General features: G+C 46.2%; 1 protein-coding gene across 1 annotated transcript; it reads right to left on the bottom strand.

Moving 5' to 3' along the window:
• Positions 1-8,137: 8,137 nt before the first annotated feature.
• Positions 8,138-22,359, bottom strand: LOC122388176 (protein capicua homolog). The gene is made up of 3 exons (XM_043379028.1): positions 22,355-22,359; positions 12,492-13,155; positions 8,138-8,400 (listed from the first exon to the last, which is right to left on the bottom strand). The coding sequence occupies exons 1-3, from the start codon at positions 22,357-22,359 to the stop codon at positions 8,209-8,211; spliced, it is 861 nt and encodes a 286-aa protein (XP_043234963.1). The 3' UTR covers positions 8,138-8,208.
• Between the last annotated feature and the right edge of the window lie 806 nt (positions 22,360-23,165).

Here is a 23,165-nt window from a genome sequence, read left to right as displayed (position 1 = left end):
AACTTCGCAAAAAATGGCCGCAGAGCCGCGATTTTGGCATCATTGTGTTCGCCTAGCTCAGGTGCATCGAATGGTATACTTTTTGCTAGGGTGAGGTCAACTTAAATTAGTTGACCTCGGGTCAAGGTCAGGTCAGCCCCTCGTCACGAAGCTGGGCAAGGGTATCATATGGCATAGCATTCGATTCGAAGGTCGTCCCGAGTCCATTGGTGGGCTTTCCCGACTCTCTAGCTCGATTTGATCGGGAGTTATTGACGAAAAACTCGTACGACCCTAGTGACGTCATAAATGACGTCACGCAAGGTTAACAATGCAAAAGTAAAGCATTGGACTTTGCAAGGAGTGCATGAAATCACGATACCATTTACGTGGGATAGTTTTAGATCATTCTCGGCGCCAAATAACAGTTTTTATATTTCCCCATTGATTTATAACAGTGATGTCACGTGACCGACCTGACCTCATGTAACCTTGAAAAATTCCCAGATATACAGTTGTGAGACCTCTGGAGGACACCATGTATGCGTCCTGTAACTTTCATCTCGGACAGCTATGGTCATTGGGCGTCCAAAACAATGTCAGAACCAAACAACCTTTTTCACCCTCGCGCTTATAGGAAAGAGGGTTGAATCACTTTTCACTCTTTTCACTTTTTTCAGATACTCAGACTTGAATTGAAATTTCAGTAACCCGTGATGTCACTAGGCAGCTTTACCACGCCATTTGTAGCTGCCCTCCCGAAATCACTATTCGAAACCGTTATCGTGACGTAAAATAATACATTTAGAAAGAACCCTTCCTAATTTTTTGCATGCTTCTTAACAATGACCAATATTTTTTTAAAGAAATAAAATTCAAAAAATTTGGTCCCAAAGTCCAAAAATACAAATGAAAGAAAACTCGATATGTCTATATCAAAAATAGCATATTTTTCGAAATTTCAAAAATATTAATCTCTGTTTTCATTGCAAGTTCAATGTTATATAACATTTGGCATTTGAATAATCCGTCTTAGTGTTACAGCCCGCCAAACTTAGCGCTGCAAAGCAAGATCCAAAAAATGTTATACACCATAACTCAAAAAATACTTATCTGATAAGCCTAAATTGTTACAGGTGGATTCAGAGCCCCTGATTACCCCTGAGACCAATTCTCGTCAAATTCCGAGAGATGAGGGTGTCAACTTGGAAAAAAGTGGTACGATCTATCGTGGAATGCCCCCCCCCCCCTATTACTGGCGGGGGGCCGGATCGGCCCCCACCTGTATTTTTTTTTTTTGCTCTCGAAGGAAAACGACTTAAGCTAGGGAAGTTTCTAGCTTGCGCAGAGGTGTCTCCAGAATGAATTTCTCGGGGTATTTTTGGCCCATATTCACTGTTTCGACATTTGCCGCTAAGCAGCGACTTACTTAGGTTTATGCTGGTGACCAGTGGCACCACCCGTCATATGTATGCGCCTAAAGACTATATGACGTCATTTTACAATGAAAATATTGGAATAGGCGGATCCAGGTACCTGAGAAAGGGGGTGGGTAATATCAATGTACTGCCCCCCGTCTTAGCGTGCCTGAATCCGCCTATGCGTAACGAAAACGTGTGTTTTGTGCTCACGTTGCATATTTTACATGATATATGACACATCATGTCATAAGACACATGATAGGCCACCTATGCCATGACAAAAACTCAAACCATCATCCCAAGTTAGCTTCCCTGAATCCGCCTATGAATTTTTGAAATATCCAAATACCGAATATATAAGGCCCAGTTCATGAAGAAGGATTCCCTGAAGTTTCATCAATATCGGTCAAAAAGAAAGAAGTTATAGCATACGTGTGTTTGCTATAACTTCCAGAGAAAAGAGGAAGATGAGACTTCCAGAGAAAGAGGAAGATGAGGATGTCTTGCGACATTTTCACCGTACTGCGTGCAGTCCACCTACCAGATGGGCATTATGAAACACGCGGGCCCTGGAAGGAAGAGGACAGAAACAGCTACCAGTTAACGAACGCCACGCACTCACCCAGCTGGAAACTTGCCAAGCATCCCGCAAAGGAAACAAGCGACTGAAAGAATACGACGAGACAATTCAAGATTACATTGAGCTGGGCCACGCTGAGAAGGCCCCTGATGTACCGGACGGGGCCGTTCGCATACTACCGCATGATCACACCGCGTACAAGGAACCTGCGAGACTTCCAGAGCGCCAAGCGAACTACCGAAGCGAGTGTCGTCGATATGGTCCTCATCGAGGGCGACCGTCCCGGAACAGCTGCTGTGGAAAACCGGTATCTTCACAGCACTACACCCGGCCGAGACGGGAGCACGGGCGGCGGCTCTGCGCACAGCAGATTTAGATTGTGACCTGCAGTGCCCCGTTCAGAGACTTAACCTGTGCAGAATCAAATAGTTGAGAGCGCTGCAGGTCACCCGGGGAGGGTATTGCAGATTATAAAATGGAAGACCGATTTCCTTTAGTCATGCTTCAAATCGCGAGCGTTGTATTTTTGAAGCCTTAGTTTTGATACGGAATGTGTGGAACCAGGGAAAAAGAAATGACTGGGGTGGAAAACGATCCTAGATTGAACCTAGATTGTACGTCTCGCGGGTTTTAGCGGTAGGTTTTGCACCTCGAAAATTTAGTGTACTTCAGGTGTAAATCTACTGTGCGCAGAGCCGCCGCCCGTGCTCTCCCGTCTCGGCCCGGTGTAGTGTGTGAAGATACCGGTTTTCCACAGCAGCCTGTTCCGGACCGGTCGCCCTCGATGAGGACCATATCGACGACACTCGCTTCGTTAGTTCGCTTGGCGCTCTGGAAGTCTCGCAGGTTCCTTGTACACGGTGTGATGCGGTAGTATGCGAACGGCCCCGTCCGGTACATCAGGGGCCTCTCAGCGTGGCCCAGCTCAATGTAATCTTGGATTGTCTCGTCGTATTCTTTCAGTCGCTTGTTTCCTTTGCGGGATGCTTGGCAAGTTTCCAGCTGGGTGAGTGCGTGGCGTTCGTTAACTGGTAGCTGTTTCTGCTCCTCTTCCTTCCAGGGCCCGCGTGTTTCATAATGCCCATCTGGCAGGCGACTGCACGCAGTACGGTGAAAATGTCGCAAGACATCCTCATCTTCCTCTTTCTCTGGAAGTCTCATCTTCCTCTTTTCTCTGGAAGTTATAGCAAACACACGTATGCTATAACTTCTTTCTTTTTGACCGATATTGATGAAACTTCAGGGAACCCTTCTTCATGAACTGGGCCTTCATATATATTCCGGTACTTTTTGGATATTTCAAAAAATCATAGGCGGATTCAGGGAAGCTAACTTGGGATGATGTTTTGAGTTTTGTCTTGGCATATCATGTGTCTTATGACATAATGTGTCATATATCATGTAAAATATGGAACGTGAGCACAAAACACACGTTTTCGTTACGCATAGGCGGATTCAGGCACGCTAAGACAGGGGGCAGTAGATTGATATTACCCCCCTTTTCTCAGGTACCTGGATCCGCCTATTCCAATATTTTCATTGTAAAATGACGTCATATAGTCTTTAGGCGCATACATATGACGGTGGTGCCACTGGTCACCAGTAGGTATAAACCTGAGTAAGTCGCTGCTTAGCGGCAAATGTCGAAACAGTGAAATCTGGGCCAAAACTACCCCCGAGAAATACATCCTAGAAGTGGAGACACCTCTGCGCAAGCTAGAAACTCCCCTACCTTAAGTCATATTCCGTCGAGAGCAAGAAAACTACAGGTGGGGGCCGAATCGCCCCCCCCCCCCACTAATAATAGGGTTAAAGGGACCCTCCCACCTTCAAAAAAAGTTAATGAATTGGCATGAAATTGATGTCACTCGGTTCACAAAGAGCAAAAACGAATATCTACCAAATTTCACCGAAAAATATTCACCAGTTTTCAAGATATGAGACTTTTACTTTTGTTTACTTTTTGAGATCTCCGCTGTTCCTAGCGACTTCATTTTGGAAGTGCGGCGTTTGCGGCAGATGTTGCGCGCAAATAGCATATACCACCACTGCTTCACAAAGATGTAAGCATAAGGTTTTAAAATCGTTAGATCACCGCTGACGTCACAAATTCTAAGGGGGTATTCCATTGCATTAGCCCCTTAGAATCCGAAAACTGCAAGTTTGAAATTCTATATCTCCGAATTAAAGCATTTTTCGATGTTGTGAGTGTCCAAACCGGTATTTGCAGGCCATGGCCACCAATTTGGCTATCTCAACTCAAAACTAATGTTAAGGTGGGATGGTCACTTTAAAACTGAGCTCTTGAGAACGTTGCCGTAATGCCATATATTGCATCAAAATCGGCCGACATGACGTCACTCTGACGTCATTTCCGGCCAAACTATGGTAGCTATAAAGTTGAAATTTAAACACAAGGTGTCAAATTGATGACGCTGAGAGTACCGCAAGTTTCGTGCTGATCCGTCAAAGGGTTTAGAAGATATTGCCGAAAAACGGGAGGGGGTTCTATAAGTGATGCGCGGGTTACTCGGGACTGGCGTGGCAACTTGGCTGGTGCGCTCAGGGTCACCATGCTGGGACGGGCCGAGTTGTCAGGGTCAATTATCCCACAAATGACGTAATCAGAGGTGCAAAAAGTGACATACTTGCATATCAGGATATGTGACAGAAGAGAGCAGTCTGTAGTGGTTCAGAGAGAAAAAACTCCCAAATTGCATTACCTTCTGCTTGTCTATCAGGTGCTGGTCTTCAAATTCTGCAGCTCTTAAACTGTCACACACGCACATACGCTTTGAAATGCTTGCCGTTTATTGGCTACCCAGAAACGCTAGCATCTTATGCTGCTGACAGAACACATTGGTACTGTCTTATCTGCGCTATTATTTGTATTCTGAGCTGGAGTACGCAAAAACTCGCATATTTCTCGTGTCACACCATGTTAAAGCAACAAATGGGTATGGATACCGTGGTACGTGTGACAGAGCAAAATACGTCGTGTTCTTTGGCCTCGTGTGCCACCGCTTTGTTGTGTTTCGACTGGTGTTAGTGGCGATTCAGATTATTGTGGAAGGGTGGTTGAGATTATATATCTAAGGAGTGTTTGTAACATTGTATTCAAAGTGAAGGCGCTCACTGGAACAACTGGGATGAGAGGCTGTATCGATCCATCGCGATAGAAAGCTGTGCGTGGCATGCAGGGGTTGGAGCATCTGGATCCAACGCAGCCTGGTAGGTACAGTCACCAGCACTTGCTACTAATCACCTCGTTTTTGTTCAGTAGTTTGAAGACCGATCAATTCTCAGTCGAGCAAGATACGTCAAACGATCCGTTTGGTCCTCCGATTTTCGAGTATCTAAGTTGTTTTTGTATTTTCGAAGCACTTTGGGATGGGGAGCCAAAAAACCTCTTTTCTGCCCTTAAGTGTGCCCCAAGAAGTCGTAGAACCTAGCCCCGCCTCTGATCCACAGACCACTAGTGCCATCTCTTCTCAGCCGAACAAACCGCAGAAGTAAATAATGTCATGTGACCTTTGCACACGCTACAATTACTACGCAGCTGTAGTGGGGGAAGCGGGGCGGAGGCGTGGAGAGGGACGCGATCGGGTCGGCTGGGGTCAGGTCGCCGAGGTCAGAGGTCACCCGCCGGAGGGTGTTTGAGCGGTTGGGCCGTGTGGGCTGGGGCCTGCGGAGCGGGGAGCGCCAGGACCTGTCTGGAAACAAGTCCTACAACGCTGTGGCAGTCGAGAGTATTGTGAGGAAAGAGAGAGAGAGAGAGAGAGAGAGAGAGAGAGGGAGAGAGAAAGAGAGAGAAAGAGAGAGAGAAAGAGAGACAGACAAAGAGAGAGAGAGGGAGAGAGAGAGGAGAGACAGAGAGGGAGAGAGAGAAAGAGAGAGAAAGAGTAAGAGAGAGACAGGGAGAGACAGGAGGAAAGTCAGACAGGGAGAGAGAGAGAGAGAGAGAGAGAGAGAGAAGAGAGAGAGAGAGAGAGAGAAGATAGAGAGGAGAGAGATAGAGAGAGAGAGAGAGAAGAGATAGAGAGAGAGAGAGAGAGAGAGAGAGAAGAAGAGAGAGAGAAGAAGAGAAGAGAAGAAGAGGAGAAGAGAGAAGAGAGAGAGAGAGAGAGAGAGGATAGAGATAGAGAGAGAGAGAGAGAGAGAAGAGAGAAGAGAGAGAGAGAGAGAGAGAGAGAGAGCGAGAGAGAGAGAGAGAGAGAGAGAGGAGAGAGAGAGAGAGAGAGAGAGAGAGAGAGAGAGAGAGAGAGAGAGAGAGAGAGATAGAGAGAGAGAGAGAGAGCGAGAGAGAGAGAGAGAGAGAGAGAGAGAGAGAGAGAGAGAGTGGAGGGGAGGATAAGGACGAGAGGAGAGAAAAGAGAGACAGAAAAGGAAAACAGAGAGGGTTAAAATGAAAGAGGGTAATGGGCAAAATGAGATGGAGCGGAGAGAAATATTTAGTTGTCAGCTGTTTCGCGTGTAAAATGTAAATTTGCTTTCCATGATTTCAGCTTCGGATTGGAACTTCAATCTTAGCATCCTTATGATAAACCCAGATAAACCCACGCTGACGGATGGGGACGTATTTATGGTCGTCGTCGGGAGCTCGGCACTAATGGGATGATGTTGAGGGTTTCGCAAATATTTCATCAAAAAGATGCTATTTTTTTTTAATAACCTATAAACATTTTTTAACGTTGCTATGAAAATGTTAGGCCTATTCCTTCAAGATGAGGTCCACGACTCAACAACTTACAACGGGCCACAGGGACTAGCTAACATAACAATTAACCCGCGCCGTGTTGGTGGCATGAGCTTTCCGTCGAGTGCTGGGGGGGGGGGGGGCGTTTCACGCCCCTCCGCCTAACTCGGCTCCGGGGCCACGTAGCGACACGCGGTAAGCGGCAATCCAAAGAGCGTCAAAAATAAGGAGGAAAACACTCGGTCATTTTAAGGTCAGGACAAAGGTCAGGTCACCCGAGTTCATTAAAGGTCAAATTTTGTCGATTTCAACGATTTTCAACTCCCGACGGCTATCTCGGGAACCAATAGAGCTACAGCGCCGCGGAAAAGCGCATTCGATAGCTCTTTTAACCCTCACATGTGTAGGGGGGGTCGGATGGACCCCCCCATAGTTTTTCGCGAATAACTCGCGTAAAAAGCGGCCGATCGCAACGAAACTTTCAGTACCCTCACATTGATCAATTTTACACCTACCCTGAAAATTTCATGACCCTGACCCAAATGACCTTTGACCTGTGACCTCTTTTCCGAGACCATGTTTGGCCGGAATCGCGATTCTGCGACGGCGTATGTCGGCTCGCATTAGCCGCGCGTTTGCAAGCTTTTCGTGGTTTCAAACGTTCAAACATGTGATTTGATGTTGCTTCCATGCATTAGGGTGGGTGTCAAGGTCACCTGAAGGTCAGGTCAGGTCATTGACCTTTGGTGACCTCGGGTGACCTCGGTTCACTTTTTCGAGCTGTACATGTTTCTAGGCAAGTTTTTGGAGCTGAATTCGAATTTAGCAACCATTTGAACATTTACGAAGTAGTTTGGTGCCTTCGTAACATGTTACGAAGCTGTCAGAGGCTGTTGACACGTACTACGAATACCCGTCACGACGCCTACTGGTTGACCTGACCTGACCTGACCCGACCTGGTGTAAATGCTTAAGGACATCATCTGTGATCAAAACTAACACGATATTCGTGATCAGCACCCCGAAAAACCCCTTAGCAGCCACACTTTACGACTTTCTAACAGGTCCCGATTTTCCCGACTTTGGGTCATTGACCTGACCTGGAAGGTCAACCAATGACCTAGGACCTTAAAATTGTGTATCATCGGCTTCCTCTCGTCACGGGCAACACGCTCGTTTTTTCCGCGAAGCTCTAGCTCGATCAGGGGCCAAACGGCAAGGGGGGGTCCAACCGACCCCCCCCCCCCCTACACATTAGAAGCTGGCAAACACCGCACACATGCGAGGGTTAACCCGCGCCGTGCTGGGGGGGGGACGGGAGGGGGAGGGGGCGGCAACTCAAAATAGGGGCGACCTGGCAATCCGGGGGCGCTTCATACGAAGTGGCGTCAAACCGTCGTCAAAATCGAGAGTCGTGAAACCCGCGCCGTGCTGGGGTACGTTGACATGCTCCCCCCTCAGTTTTTTTTTTGCAAAAACTCCTGGATCCGCCCCTGACTCTGGGAGCTGGATATCGGTAGTGGTCGTGCTGCTTACCGCGCCGGCCGCGGGCCGGCGCTGGCCGACGATGACGTCACCAGAATGGTGGCCGGTGTGGTGACGGCCGCCGCCGCTGACGCCGGCGCCGGAGCCGACGCTGCCAGACTCAGCGGGTGCAGCTTGCCGTCGGCGGTCTGAACGGCCAGCGACGAGACCAGGTACTGAACGGACGAGCTCCCGGCCGCCTGCCGACACCGCCACCCGAGACACGTCACTCACACAGGCCCGTCACCGTCACCCGACACGTCACTCACACAGGCCCGGCACCGTGCGGCCACTCAGTGGCCACGGCCGTGTCCTGCTGCTGCTCATTTCCACCCTACTCGACTGGCAGTGATCGGCGGGTGTCTAGCCAGGGTTCCGGACAAAAAGTCAAATGATAAAAGGTAAAAGGATGATTAGTCAACAGACATTACGTCAAAAGCAAGAAGTCAAAAATCTTAAAAGTCAACAGGTAAAAGGTCAACAAAGAGGAAAGTCAAAAGTCAAAAAGTCAAAAAGGATAAAACGTCAAAAGATAAAAAGTGAACTTGCCAAAAAGTCAATGAACAAAAAGTCAACTAGCATAGAAGTCAAAAGACAAAAAGTCAAATGGACATAAGGTCAAAAGACAAAAAGTAAAAACGGCAAAAAGTCAAATTGCCAAAAAGTAAAAAGGACAAAAGTCGAAAGACAAAAAGTGAACAGGACATAAATTCAAAATCCAAGAAACCAAAAGGACAGAAAGTCAAAAGGACAAAAGTAAAAAAACAACAAGTCAACCGGGCATGAAGTCAAAATAAAAAGTCAAAAGGTCAAAAAGTCACATAAAGTCAAAGTCCAAAAAGTCAAAAGGACAAAAAGTGAAGAGGACAAAGGTCAAAAGACGAAAAGTCAACAGGACATAAAGTCAAATTACGAAAAATCCAAAGGAAATAAAGCCAAAATCCAAAAATTCAAAAGGACAAGTCAAAGAGACAAAGTCAATGACACCTGGATCACCAGTCATTACATACATGAGATAACATTAACCCGCGCGGGGCTGGGGGGGGGTAAATTTTACCCCCCTCGCGAATTTTGGCAATATCTCAAAAACGGCGGCGCTTCAGTACCTTTTCTTGCATCAATTTGACACCTTCCCTGAAAATTTGAGCGAAATCCGTCGGAAAATTTTTGAGAAATTGACGTTTTAGTGACGTCATGTTCGCCATTTTCGCCTAAAAAACGGCAAAATTTCAAACGCCGCTAACATCTTCATTTTTAAAGGAATCAAGACGTAACAAAAAAGGTTATACGCCTTTCTACTTTGTCTATCAAATGGCTATCTCAGTTTTTTGAAAATTTTGGATTTTGGCCCAAATTTTTTCAATAAACTGACTTTTTTGGGAAAATAGTTATAAAATCCAAAATTTTGAGTGTATCGAAAAAACCGGAATATATGTCAGAGAAGTGGTTTATGTGCACCTACATACCAATTTTTAGAAGAATCGGTTCAAGAATGTGGGAGTTATTCAAATTTTATGACGTCACGACACACAAAAAAAATTGAAAAATAATTTTTTTGGAAGTTCTAGACCTCGTACGGAAACAAAAATAGCACCATTCGATTCGCCGTGAAAAGCTGCATCAGATAGACACCTTTTTAGGCCTTAACAACCAACTTCAAAATTTGACCTCACTTGACCTGACCTTGACCTGACCTCGACCTGAAATTCATCCAGAGGTGGTCCATATCACTTATTGAGTGTGCCTATTGAATTCTATGAGTAAAATGACCCATAAAACATGTGTCGCACATGCCCTTTTCTATATTTTGTTTTTGGTGACCTGACCTGACCTGACCTGACCTTGACCTTGACCTCTGAATGATATTGTATGCAACGAACATTGTCTTGGTAGCCTAAAAACACGTTTTGGGCAATCAGTCTCAGTCCATGACTCCATTCTTCGGCAACTACGGTGCAAGGCCGATACTGTAGAAACTTTCAATTTGTACCCTTGACCTGACCTTGACCTTGACCTCAAACTTAAATTAAGTACATGTTTTTAGTTGTTCGTGATGAGATCTTTCGATTGGCGTTCGAATTTTCCAAATCGGACCATTAGTTCGGGAGATAACAGGGGGGGGGGTAAAATTTACCCCCCCCCCCAGCCCCGCGCGTTCGGCTGGAGACCCCAGCCCCGCGCGGGTTAACAAACAGCTCTACACAATTAAGCAGGATGCTGCACAAGCATGCATCATTGGACATTGAAGCGAGACTGCCTCCATTGCGCAACTGATGGGGATTCCCATGGCCCGCAACCGCGACTCAGCTGGTCACACGGGCATGCTTGGCTGAAATCTGACACACATCCGTTGACACGTGCTAGGTGAGGTGGGAGCTCGCTCGCATCGTAAGGTTGTCATGAGGCAGCGTTACATGATCCTTCGAGACAACTGGCTGTCCCAGGCGCAGTTTACTGCAATTATTTCAACAAATATAGTAACCCGGAATGTTATCGATACGAAAGGTTCGCTTGTTCAAATTTCCTATATTGTGTAGGGAGACGTTTCTCATCAATTGATTCCGTCACGTGTTCTATTAGCGATTTCACACTTTTATTATAGTTCAAGCGTATTGTATGGTACAATTGGTACAATAGTAAAGCGCGTCGTTTCTTTTAGATAGGTGGAAGTTGGAACGAGAGGCAATTGTGTGATTGTCGGATTGTCCTGCCTTGAAAGGAACGCTCACATCAGCATCAACAGACAACAACCTGTTAATATTCACGGACTGCATACAATTAAGGTGACCAATTTTCATCGAAATGTATAGGTCAATTAAGTTATCGAGATGCAATTGCTAAAAACACAATTTTTAGGACCTCGGAGCTGTGACGTCCAAAGAGAGGTGACAAGTATGTATAGCGCATTGTGGCCACCAGTTACTGTCCCTCTCCTTCATCTTCGCCTCCGCCCTACGTCTCCTTATCGGAACTGCCCCCCCCCCCCCCCCCCGCCATCAGCAGGCACAGTACGCCAACTTTATATAGATAAGTTCACATTCCCAATATACTTTTTAAAGCAAAGTAAAAATAGGTAGGAGCGTTCTTATCGGTAGTGTCGGGGCACGCACGGGGACGCGCCGAGACGCACTATGCGGTGCAGCCGGCGCCCAGCGGGCGGCGGCCGGGGATCAGGTGGCCCGGCGCGGGTCAGTCGCCGACCGGAGGAGACGCGGGCTGCGGCGTACTTGTACCGACTTAGTTAACGACTGCTGTTAAAGACTACTTTTTGCTGTTGACTACATTTTGCGCATCATTTTTTCGCGCACCTATTAACTTTTTGCTTGTTGACTTTTTGTGTTTTTTTTTTAGCGTGTTGACTTTTAAGCAAGTTGACTTTTAGCGTGTTGACTTTTAGCATGTATGGTCACTTTTCGGATTATTCTCTGGGATAATAATATCTAACTCACAAGTCCATATATTTCGGATGATATTGCTCACCCTTGGTCACTGGACAAAATAAAAACAATTACATGTATGAAAAACCACACACCAAAATTATTCCCTAGACGGGTGACATTTTTCAAAAAATATATCACTTGCCAAAAAACTGACACGGTCTTTTAGCTTGCATGTTCCTCTACATAACAAGTAGTGCAACCAATCTTCTAAGTTCTACATATACCTATGGATACCTACTACCTATACTTAAAAATGTGTATACCTATACTTAAAAATAAAATGTCACCCGTCTAGGGAATAATTTTGGTGTGTGGTTTTTCATACATGTAATTGTTTTTATTTTGTCCAGTGACCAAGGGTGAGCAATATCATCCGAAATATATGGACTTGTGAGTTAGATATTATTATCCCAGAGAATAATCCGAAAAGTGACCATACATAACTAATTTCCTGGGAAAAATGACTTTAAAACGACTTTTAGCATGTTGACCTTTCGCGTGTTGACTTTTAGCGTGTTGACTTTTAGCCTTTAGGCGTGTTGACTTTTAGCGTCTTGACTTTTTGCGTGTTGACTTTTTGCGCGTTGACATTTTGCGTGTTGACTTTATGCGTGTTGACTTTTAGCGTGTTGACTTTTTGGCAGGTTGACTTTTTGTTCATTTGACATTTTGTCCTTTGACTTCTTGCGATGTTGACTTTCTGTCTGTTGACTTAATGTCCTTTGACTTTTTATCCGTTTACTTTTAACGTTTTGACTTTTCATCCGGGAATCGTCTAGCCACCCCACCCCCGCCCCCTCCCGTGACAGACGGTACGGTTCCGTGACGGCCACAGCCGTCCTGTTACTCACCTGGGAACCCTGCTGAGGCGACAGGATTACCTGGCCAGCAGCGGCACCGCTCTGCCCAGCAGTCGTCTTCAGCACCAGGCTGGTGAGCAGGCCGCTCGGCGGGCCGCTGGCGGGCGCCGCGCCGCCTAGACGGGGCACCGTGTTCAGAATAGCAAACGTGGCCGGCGGCTTGGCCTCCTGGGCTGCAGGACTGCTGGGCCGCGGTCCGGGCGACATGGACTTGAACGCGCCGCCGGTCGGCTGGAAGCGGCCCACCGGTCCGGGGCTGTACGGGTGCCGCTCGCCGCCGCCGGGCGCCGGGCGCGCCTTGATGGGCCGCGGACGGACGGCGGCCGGCGCCGCCGGGCCGGCGCGCCGCTCCCAGTCGCTCTCGTCCGAGTCGGCCACGTTCTCCTTGCAGAGCAGATCCAGGTCGGTGGACTCTTCACATATGACCATGCGCTCGTCATCCGACTCGGGCTGCGGCGAGTCGCGCCGCCGGCGCCGCTCGGTCGCCGCGCCGGCGGCGGCCGACGTGCCCGGCTCCGTCTTCAAAGAGCTACTCGACGACTTGCGCCGGTCCTTGCTGCACCATTTCCACTCTGGGTGGGCCTTGAAGTGTGCCTCCTTTACCTGAAAGGCGTGCTCGGAGTTAGCAGCATCCCGTGGATCCACGGCACGCAAACTGAGGGTAACACAACGACAAGCCAAACGGCACTTTTATAAACAGTATTAGAAATGTGCCATTCCTTTCTTTTGCCTTTTGGCACATCTCATCATACTTTTTTCGCGCATGCTATGAAAAATTTAGCTCAAGGCCACTCCAGGTCAGGTCATCAGGTCACGTCCAGCGACCTCACCTCCTAAAGCCTCAATGCCTGCCATGGCTAGCGATAGTGACGAAGTGCTATAGTGATACAGCGATCAGTTTTTGACCTCTCCCTTTAAGACCGTTCATATTTCTTATAGCATGTAAATTGCAAAAATGTAGTTCTCTGTGAACTCTTTCATATACATAGGTGCATTTTGGTTCAGCTAGTAATAATGCTTAAGGCTATTTGTTTAGCTAAAGCCTGTCTCAAATAGCCCCATAGGGTGGGGCTATTTGAGACAGGTTTAGTTGCAAAGAAAGTGAAGAAAATCGGTCACGCTAGAGATAATTTTTTAAACGCCATACAACTGGAAATTAAATTTTGATCACTGTCGCAAAAAATAGTTTTGCAAAGACTGTTACATGTCCTTTATATTCAACCTTATCCTTTTTCGTAGAACACTTCATTTCGGTAGGTTATAAAATTGCATCACTTTATGCTAAGGTTATCATAATATGATGTGAACCTAAACTTTCAAAATGACAGGATCATCATCAAGGACTATTTTAAAGTCAACGACAGTAAAATTTTGAAAGAAAGTTTTTGTATGACGTGAAAACAGATATACCGAAAATCGGTGGGGCTATTTGAGACAGGCTTGCTAGCTTACGAAGCACACCGTAATGAATGAAATAAGGCAAAAGATTTCCCAAAACATTTAAGTGAATGGTCCGTGTTGTGTCTGCAACACAAAAGTGCCGGATCTTTCCAATCAAGAAAAAACGGAAATGCAAGCAAACATTTCATTCATTCGTCGAGCCAAAACAATTACAATACCATAATGAACCAAGTTTTGAGCCAAATTTCAAATTCCTTTCCAAAAGTTCTACATTTCTATGCTTTTTCATGAATGTAACACATTTCATTTTTCATGCGCTGTTACTCTCGCGCTATCGCTTTGACATACACCTTGTTCAGACAGAACAGTCCGCATGATTGGTTGTTCCATTGTACAGTAGGTCTATTAAAAAAGTCCCCAGCACCAGTGGGCGCTGCATTCGCTGAGCCGAACCCCCGTCTGCCTGTCCCATATCGCGCCGGGCTCAGGTCAGGTAGGGTCAGCGGGACCGCTCGGTCCGGCCCGCGGGCGGTGGACGGGCGGCCGGTAACGCTTTCCGCCAGCCAGCTGTAGAATCCAACAAACGGGACGGCCACCGCTCAGCGCAGCGAAACCGGTGTTAAAGAATGGCAGTAGATGTTCATGGCCACAATGATTATGAGATAGTCATTGTTAGCCCGTGCCCCACAGGAATGCCTAGACTCTCACGCCCTGTTGGAGGGGAAATGGGGATTGAGCATCATTCTTTTAACTCAGCTTTGGGCATTTAACTGGTATTCGAAGTAGCGTCAAAAGAAGCAAAAAGAAAAAATACTTCAGCCAATTTTGGATCGGGTCACAGCCAGAGGTCATGTCACTAGAGGTCATCGATGGTAAAATTTTGCTTAGACAGGGTGCGTTGCGCGCACCGGTGCATTGGGTTTCCAATTTCCATGGAAACATCAACAGACTCGGAAGCTCGCAACGCTAGCGTGGAGCCGAATTCATATCAACCGCCGCAACAATGCAGCAGCGCAGCGCAACGTGCTGCAGCGCGGGGCCGTGAAACACCGCCCAGGGCTATCCATGTGTCAGGGCAATCCAACCCACGTGATGGGCTCGGCCCCAGCGGAGCATGAGGTCCAGGACTCCCGCCCAGGCCCCCTGTCTCCCCCTAATTCCTGTCATCCTTCCCACTCTGAAATTGACCGAAAGAGCCTAACCTAACACAACAAGCAGCTCGTTTACCGCTATGTCTGAATAATATTGTCAGATTTAATTAAGGTTAACGGCTTAGCATGTAATTAACAACAACTGTAAAAAAATGTAAAGTAAAGTAAATAAAAAGTAAAGTAAATAACAACTGCCACCATCGGTATTATGAGAAAACCAATTGCTTTTCCACAAATACTTAAAAGTTTTTAGCTTAAAACTTGCATGAAATTAATTTTACCAGCCTCGTGTTCCTCTTATCAAAACGCTTCGAATGAATCAAAAGTTGATCTTTAAAGGTCATTTGAAAAATTTGGCCTATGTTCAAAGACATGACCTGACCAGAAATGGTCATAATGCATAGCAAGATATTAGATCCGTATCGTGGAACTTTATTAACTCTTCAGATGATTTCATAACTTCAGCATGTCTATCAAAAATAATTATTACATGGCTCATATGTAAGCTGGGTGTGTGAACATGCTTACGAGTATGTTGAACGCAACTGGTAATGTTCTGTTGGCCACAATTTCTATATTTAATTTATCCCCCGGATTTCATATTTTTGTTAATGACACCGTGACGATGTCGAGAAAAAACGCTTAGGAGATTTAACAGCTTGAGATACATTCAGTATAAAGAAGGTTCAAGGATGCTACATAGATTCCTTCCTTCTTCGCTATCCTCAAGAAAAACCAATCCGCATCGCCCCTAGTCTTCATGCTTCCCTCTCTGGACTGGAGGTCACCCCACCAGTCAACCAGTAGTTGATGTCGGATCCATTCCAGGACACATAATCCTCTTCGGGTGACTGTTTGGGAGACGGCTGGACCGTCCCGACAGGGCAATCGTCCCACGGGAACAGTCTCGCTTCCTCAGATCACTGTCGCTGGCTCGCACAACCCAATTACTATGTAGGGGGGCCTCTCTCCTCATTCGTCCTGGGCTCTGTTTGGTTCGCCCCGGTAGCAGGTCGGCTCTGTGCGGACTTTGACCTCTGCCGTCCGCCCTCGGTGAGGAGTGCATTTAGCGAGGCCATTTGAGGCAAGTCAGTCTTTGGCGAACACACAGGCACTGCATCATTGGGTTTCACCGCCACAAAAAAAACACAGGGGGGCAGTTAAGCGTTTGTTCTGGATCCCTCGGGCATGGTCCATCCCTGAGAATAATAAAAGGGTGCTAGGTGGTCGAACTGATTAACCTAAGCGCAATTGCTCCCGCAGACACTCATCCAGTCTCACACACTTTCACTCATCTGACTCAAACTTGTCCGTATTACCAAACTGCGACGTCTCGCTTCCCTCCCCCTTTTCCTATCCCTGCAGTCGATCCTACGTCCTAAATTACCTCGGCTCTGGAGTACCCTTGGAACCTTTGAACTTCCACTCTGCCTATCGGAGTTAATCGAAACACATCAATTAATTCTACACGTTTCGCCTAATGGGCCCTTTCTACTCATCGATGGTCTACATTTGGGATCACAAAGCACGTCTTACTACGTATTATCTCGCGTCTTACTGCATCTACCGACGACTTACGGCGTATAACTCGCGTCTTACAGCGTCCTTGCCCTATAACGACTAAGTGACGACTTACAGCGTATAATTCGCGTCTTACGGTATCGTCCCCCGATAACCGGCGTATAATCGTGACTTACGGTATCTCTATCCGATCACCTGCGGTTATTCGCGTCTTACCGCGTCCTTGCCCTATGATGACGACGTGACGACTTACAGCGTATATTTCGCGCCTTATTACGGCTGGCACCGCTTTATTGCGTATTGATGATCCAAGATGCGGCTTACGTAATGGGTGTATATGTTTTATGAGAGATGTTGCTGGGTGCCATTGTGATGTGCATTGTGCTTCTTGTTACTGTGTGTGGGTGCATGTGTGATGTGGTGGCGAAATAATAATAAAATGATATTTGAGAAAAAAAAAATCCCGCAACGCTGTAGCGCGCTGTAGTGGCGTGCCGAGAAACACGGCCCCGCTCACCGGTCAGTCGCATTCGCGTCGCATTCCTGATGGTTGTCCTACTCGGTTTTGCCTATCGGATCGACTATTTCACCGCTGTGCTCGACCGAAGCGTCCTCTGATTACAGTTGAACTTTTCCTTCCCCCGCTAGGTGACAGTGCCATCGAACAGAACTTCGCACCGGCTAGCACGCTAGGCTGCGAAAAATTGATCATAGAATACACGATTCTGATGCCATTTTTGTCCTAAGGTTTAAATTGAGGTGGTCAGTTGTCACCAAACACAAGACTATTTAGACTCGCTAGTGGGCACCACATTTGCCGATTTTAATGCTAATATAATGTTTAGTGGATATTTATTAGTTGACCAGCTGTTGTTTTGAACGCAATTTTCTTTCAGACTAGTTCATGGTACTGTTGTTCACTGTGCCAACAACATTCTTACATATTGCATCGCTTTTCTGCAAGATAAGCTAGCTTTTTGCAAGCAGCAGCAGCCAAGACCTAAATAAAAATCATATCTAAATTTTATTTTTAAATAGACTTTTATAAAACGTCCTTTCGAGCGGCTGAAAATGAACATTTTATACTAGCCTCTGATTACTTATTTTTTGTTCCATATAGGTGCTTTGCTGCTTTTCCCTGCAACTTTTCGAGATATGCGCCAGTAAACCACATGATGTAGGGGCAATAGGGTTGGGACCTATCTCCACACTCTGTATGTTTTGGTAAAATAAGAAAGCTGAGAATTTTTCATGATTCAATTTAAATCATTAAAAAATGACTAGTTAGCTCAGAAATTGATTATTTGTGACTGAAAACAACTTGCTTCTGATTGGTCGGACTAATCATGACGTCACATGTAGGTATATAACTGTCTGAATATTTGGCGCAGTTGAGACATACCTATATTTTCTATGTATTTACTTTTGGTAAATCGGAGTGATTGGTCGTTTTTTCAGTGTCTCCTTATTTTGCGCTGGTATCAGTGGCGGATCCAGGGGGGGGCAAATGTGGGCATTTGCCCCTCCCAAACGGCATAATTTTAACATTACGCCTATGGACGAGGCATGGAAAGAATCGATAAATTGTTATGGTTTGCCCCCCCCCCCCCCAAAAAAAAAAAAACTCTGAGCTGGATCCGCCTCTGGCTGGTATTGCGTGGCAAAGAAATTTTATCAAGAATAACATATACTAAAATGTTCCTTTAATAGTGGAGTTTCAATATTTGTGAGTTTTATTGGCAAGCGAAAACTGATTTCGCTGTTATTTTATCTAGCAATTACTCATTTTTAGGTCAATATTCAAAATATTTTACGGGAACAAGTTGGCACTTCCCTTGATTTTTGTACTCAAATCGCGTGCGATTTGACAGGTCAGTGACCTGACCTGACCTGAAAATGCGGTTGGTGTCACAAGATGCGGCTTGGATCAAAGATCAGGTATGCCAAGTTTCAGCTCTCTATCGCCGGCGTGTTCGTAGTTATCGTGAAAAAACCCTATTAGGGGGTGCGGCACCGGCCCCCCCCCCCCCCGTCGGCCGGCGAGGGTTACTGATACATGTAGTACCTGATACAAGCATAAGGTTAAAACATGCCTAATTTCATTTCAATAATAACGCTCGAAAGCGTCACAGCTAGACAAAAAAGAAAAGCTGTACTTAAAAATAAGCGGATGTGAACACAATCTCCTTGACCGAATCCTTACAAAATGCAAGTCACGGGCAATGGCACCGCAGAAAACCTTGCTTAAAAAGACCCACTGAATCGCCACGAAATCAAGTGCTTTAACATAGGCGTGTCATCTCTATGTATATAAGATCTCTATGATTGGAACTTGCAAAGAAGCTTGGTGATTAATTAACTGTGTTGTTATGGCACTGTTTGCAAAGCATGGATAATGAAACTGTGCCAAAGTTAGCTACATAGCAATGCCTCAAGTAATACGCAGGAGTGACAGAATTCAGAGTCCGATCGAGAAGAATCGGTGCAAATGCTACGAGGACCAGGCAGCTCTGATACGATGGCTAGTCGTCTCACTCCATTAGACCAGCTGATTCCTGACAGCACCGACTCGGATGCAAAGATGGAGCTCATCTTCCAAGCCAGAAACCAGTTCTTTGATGGAAGATGTGATGCTGCCTCTGTCTCTGCTTTGTTGGCCACTTTGGACGGGGCCGAGCTCCGCTCCTTGCGTGAGCACCCATTCGCCTGTCATCCAGAAATAGTTCCTTCGTTTGCTGGCCGTTCCCTGATAAGGTGCAATACGGGGAGCTGTAATCAGGGAAGTAACTTTCCATATGAAAAGGGTGCAGGTGCACCCCCATCAAGTCAAAGTGCACCCCCATAGGCTAAGCGGCGCCCCACACGCCGCCCCACACTGATTAGCTCTAGAGCAGATGGCGAGGGTGATTTCCCGGTTACATTCCATCTCGGCGTCGTGATGCTTGTGGGCTTGGAAAGCGTCCAGTCGTATGTAGGGTAGTGTAGGGGTAGGGTTGAGTTCAATAAGGTCCTTACATTTGAAAGGTTTGAACAAAACTACCAAACTCCGCCCAACTAATATTAATAAACATTACAGCCAAACTAATGGCCTAAATAAAAATATATTTCAAATCCTAACAGTTATCGCGGGTGATGGCGCCATGAGTTGCTATTATCCAAAACAGATGCAATTAAACATGTTTGTATGTTATATGTATGTATGTTTGTTTTAAAAACGTTGCAGCGGCGCTGGGAACTGCAGTCTTAGATCTAGGTATGTTTGGCATCTGCAACTCTTCATATACACATTAACCCTATTTCGGACGGGGAAGGCCTTTCAGGATTTTCTTGTACAATTGTCAAACGCCGCGAGACATTCAGCTCATATTTGCTGACTTTTCCTAAATACTCATTGCGCACATCTCAGCAAAAGAAGGCCGGGTCAGGTCAGATCAGGTAACCAGAGCGGGTTTGTTGACCCCACCTCAGAAAAGTTTGCAATCACGTCAGAGCTTGAGTTTTTCACGAAGTTATTTCCTCTCATTAAGTCTTCAAAACAGTACCTGCAGTATGTGTCGTTTGTATATCTCAGACTTTTTATCTGTGACCTGAGGTTAGGTCAGAGTCGTGACCTTTACATTGCAAGCCTATGGAAAAATATTGAAATGCGACCTGCCTCGAGCAAACGAGTCAAAACCACCCAATCCTTTATAAATTATGACAAATTATCTTATCTGTAATGATCCAGGTGCCATTTACTGACAGGGACACCGGAGAGGGTTATCTGAGGGCGAGATCATGTGAGGTGATATCTACCATACATCAATGTTCGCAATACTTACAATATTGACAATGCTTACAATACTGTTACAATACTTACGATGAGACCAGCAAGCACTCTGCCGTTACAGTTCTAACTTCTGTTCGAAAACCGACGTTACACACATTCGCTGCCAGCATAACATGTATTGTTTAACAGTAACAAAATACAATTGACATCTGAACCCCAAACGGACCGCCATCCACTCAAATTGTATAGCCCTGACCGGTCAGGGGGCGAATGGAGGTCATCTCCTGGGCATTACTCAGCCCTTGTGCACAAAATATCTCACCTCACAGTGATCATTACAACAATATCACCGACTTGATAGTGGATTTCAAAGTACTTGCATCAGCTCTTCTTGCTATTGCAGACGATCATCTCCTCAGGGTAATGTTGTTCGGGGCATGAACGAAGATCGTTTTCGGAGTTTCATAAGTGCTACTGCAACAGTCTGGCACAAAACAGGACTTGTATGCGTTTGTGATGTTGCCCCCTGGGGGTCCGGAAGCGGTGGGGAGTATGTTTAAAAAAAATTATTGTTTAATAAATTTTCGTCCATCGGGGTTGTTTTTCTTTCCGAGATGGTTGCCGACCTGCGCCATCCTCTGGAACAACTTCAGGTGAGTGTTTTCGGCTGGTAGATCCTCAAAGGGTTGATTAATGAGTTGATTTTCTTGCTGTTTGATTTCTCTCTTGTTCAACGTAATTACACACCCATTTCCAATTGCTGATCGGTCCGTTGGTTTCAAGCTGACCGATTCCTTTCCGCCACCGTTCCTTGCGCCTGGGGCTCGTCACAAACAATATTTATAATGAGGCTGGCTTGTCGCTTGTCAACATATAGTCTTCACTGCCTAGGATGGTATCTGTCTCATAAGGAATTTAGGACACGGATGTCTCCCCAAAGCATATAATTTTTGATGCCTCCCTTGAGGACATAACCTGAAGCCACCATCTGATACCTGATAGCTACCCACCATTCTCTCCCTTTCTAATGCCTATCATCCCAAAGATAATCGAGTACATCCCCATTTAATGTCGCCCTCAATGCTGAGATTAGATCTCCCGCTGGTCCTTACACTATATGACGCATACCTCAATCTCCCTCAGACTCACTCTCTTTGTCATACCTCTCTCATCCCACTACAATAAATTTTTTGATCCCGCGTCGACCTCTCAGTCCTTCCCAGCAATTGTTCTAACTCCCTCCAGCGGTACATATCAGGGACAATAAACGCAATTTGTTCAATAGACTCCGTGATTAGTGTGAATTTCATCTAAGCTTACTCTTACCTCCCAACGACTTATCGCGCCCCATTCCAACATTGGAATCGTGTGTGCTCTTCCTAGCACCTCTTGGGCTCCCTGGCCCAATATCCTCGAACACCTACATCACTTGACCCTGATTACTTGTCTAAAGGTGCAACGCAGGTAGCGATTACATTATTAGCGTTCGTCGATGGGTGTGATTGGTTCAATCAATCTCTGCCGGCCCACTCTCTTCGAACACCTACATCATTGACCCCGATTACTTGTCTAAAGATATGACGCGGGTAGCGTCAGTTATTAGCGTTCCTCGGTGACTATGATTGGTTCGTCAACCCCTGCCGCTCACGGCACATCTCTGTCTCCCTACTAAAAATATCCGCGGCCGGACGTTGGTTACTGACCCTTGCAGCCCTTCTGTGAGAGACCGTCTTACGCGTTTTCACCTAACGAACCGGTGGACACAAGCCTGCTGCCCCGGCGACCGCAGTCTCTTTGGGCTCGAACAGGTCCCTACCCTCTCATACAGCCATGGCACCCGCGAGTGGCGCCTTTCAATCATTGACCGGTGTGATTCGAAAGACTCCATGACTTATCTAACCTTCAATTTTATCCGAAGTCGCGGAAGTTTGTCCTACAGATGTGTGTTCACGCGCGTTAGCTTCATGAGTGATACATGCTGTGGCCTTCCAACGATGGGCTTAATCACTTACCTCATCTCGGCGGTATTAATCCTTCGCCCAATTCTCTATCATTTTCGTATTGTCACTCACCTTCGGCAGTGTGCTCCCTCGTCCTGTCTCTGTCTCTTTCTGACTCACCTCTCCGCTTGGGCGTCTTATGGCGTTCTTTGTTCTGATATCTGCCTAACATGTTTACTTACTTCCTCCGTAACGTGAGACAGTTCCAATCCTAGTAGACTTAGACGTATCAGCAGAGTCAAAAACACATGAAAGTGTTGCAACATACCTCCTCTTCGGCTAGCATCCATCCTTAGATCTTTCCTCCTTATGTAATTCCGGTTTCAATATCTATCGACCACTTCAAAGTCACTCCTTCTGTATCTCCTTACCTGTCTGATCCGTAGAATCCCTTCAGTCCATGTGCGCACCGCTGCGCGGTACGAATCAATTGTTACCCGCGACATGAACAAAAAAAAATCATCGGATAGAGAAATCTGCGCCGCCAAATACTCAGACCATCTACTACTCCTTTCATCTACACGATATTTACGCCTATCAGCCGAAACGTCTCCGCCGTAGCTTGCTATATTCACTCAATGACGTCATATTCCAGGAAACAGACTGTGTTTACACTTGTTGATCAGTAATGACGTCATAAGATTGTGTCGTCGGCGGGTTGGTTCATCCTGACTTCTCATCGTCTAACCTTGGACACGCCACTTTTTGGTCGGAATTTCAACTTGACTCTCTTGAGTGTTCCCCGTGGTTTCAATGAAGATTGAAGCAATCCTCGGTAGTGCCCAATCATTTGTGATCATGAATATTTTTTTATGTGGATTGT

The sequence above is a fragment of the Amphibalanus amphitrite genome, unplaced genomic scaffold (genome assembly GCF_019059575.1).
Source record: "Amphibalanus amphitrite isolate SeventyFive unplaced genomic scaffold, NRLGWU_Aamphi_draft 000312F_arrow, whole genome shotgun sequence".
Taxonomy (NCBI): Eukaryota; Metazoa; Arthropoda; class Thecostraca; order Balanomorpha; family Balanidae; genus Amphibalanus; species Amphibalanus amphitrite.
The sequence above is the reverse complement of the archived record's forward strand: the minus strand, read 5'-3'. Positions and strand labels throughout refer to the sequence as shown.

What these genes read in the sequence shown, in the direction of transcription:
- LOC122388176 (XM_043379028.1), bottom strand. An exon ending in CGCCTCAGCAGGGTTCCCAG is followed by an intron (nt 8,401 to 12,491) that starts GTGAGTAACAGG and finishes CGGTGTCGGCAG; the next exon opens with GCGGCCGGGAGCTCGTCCGT.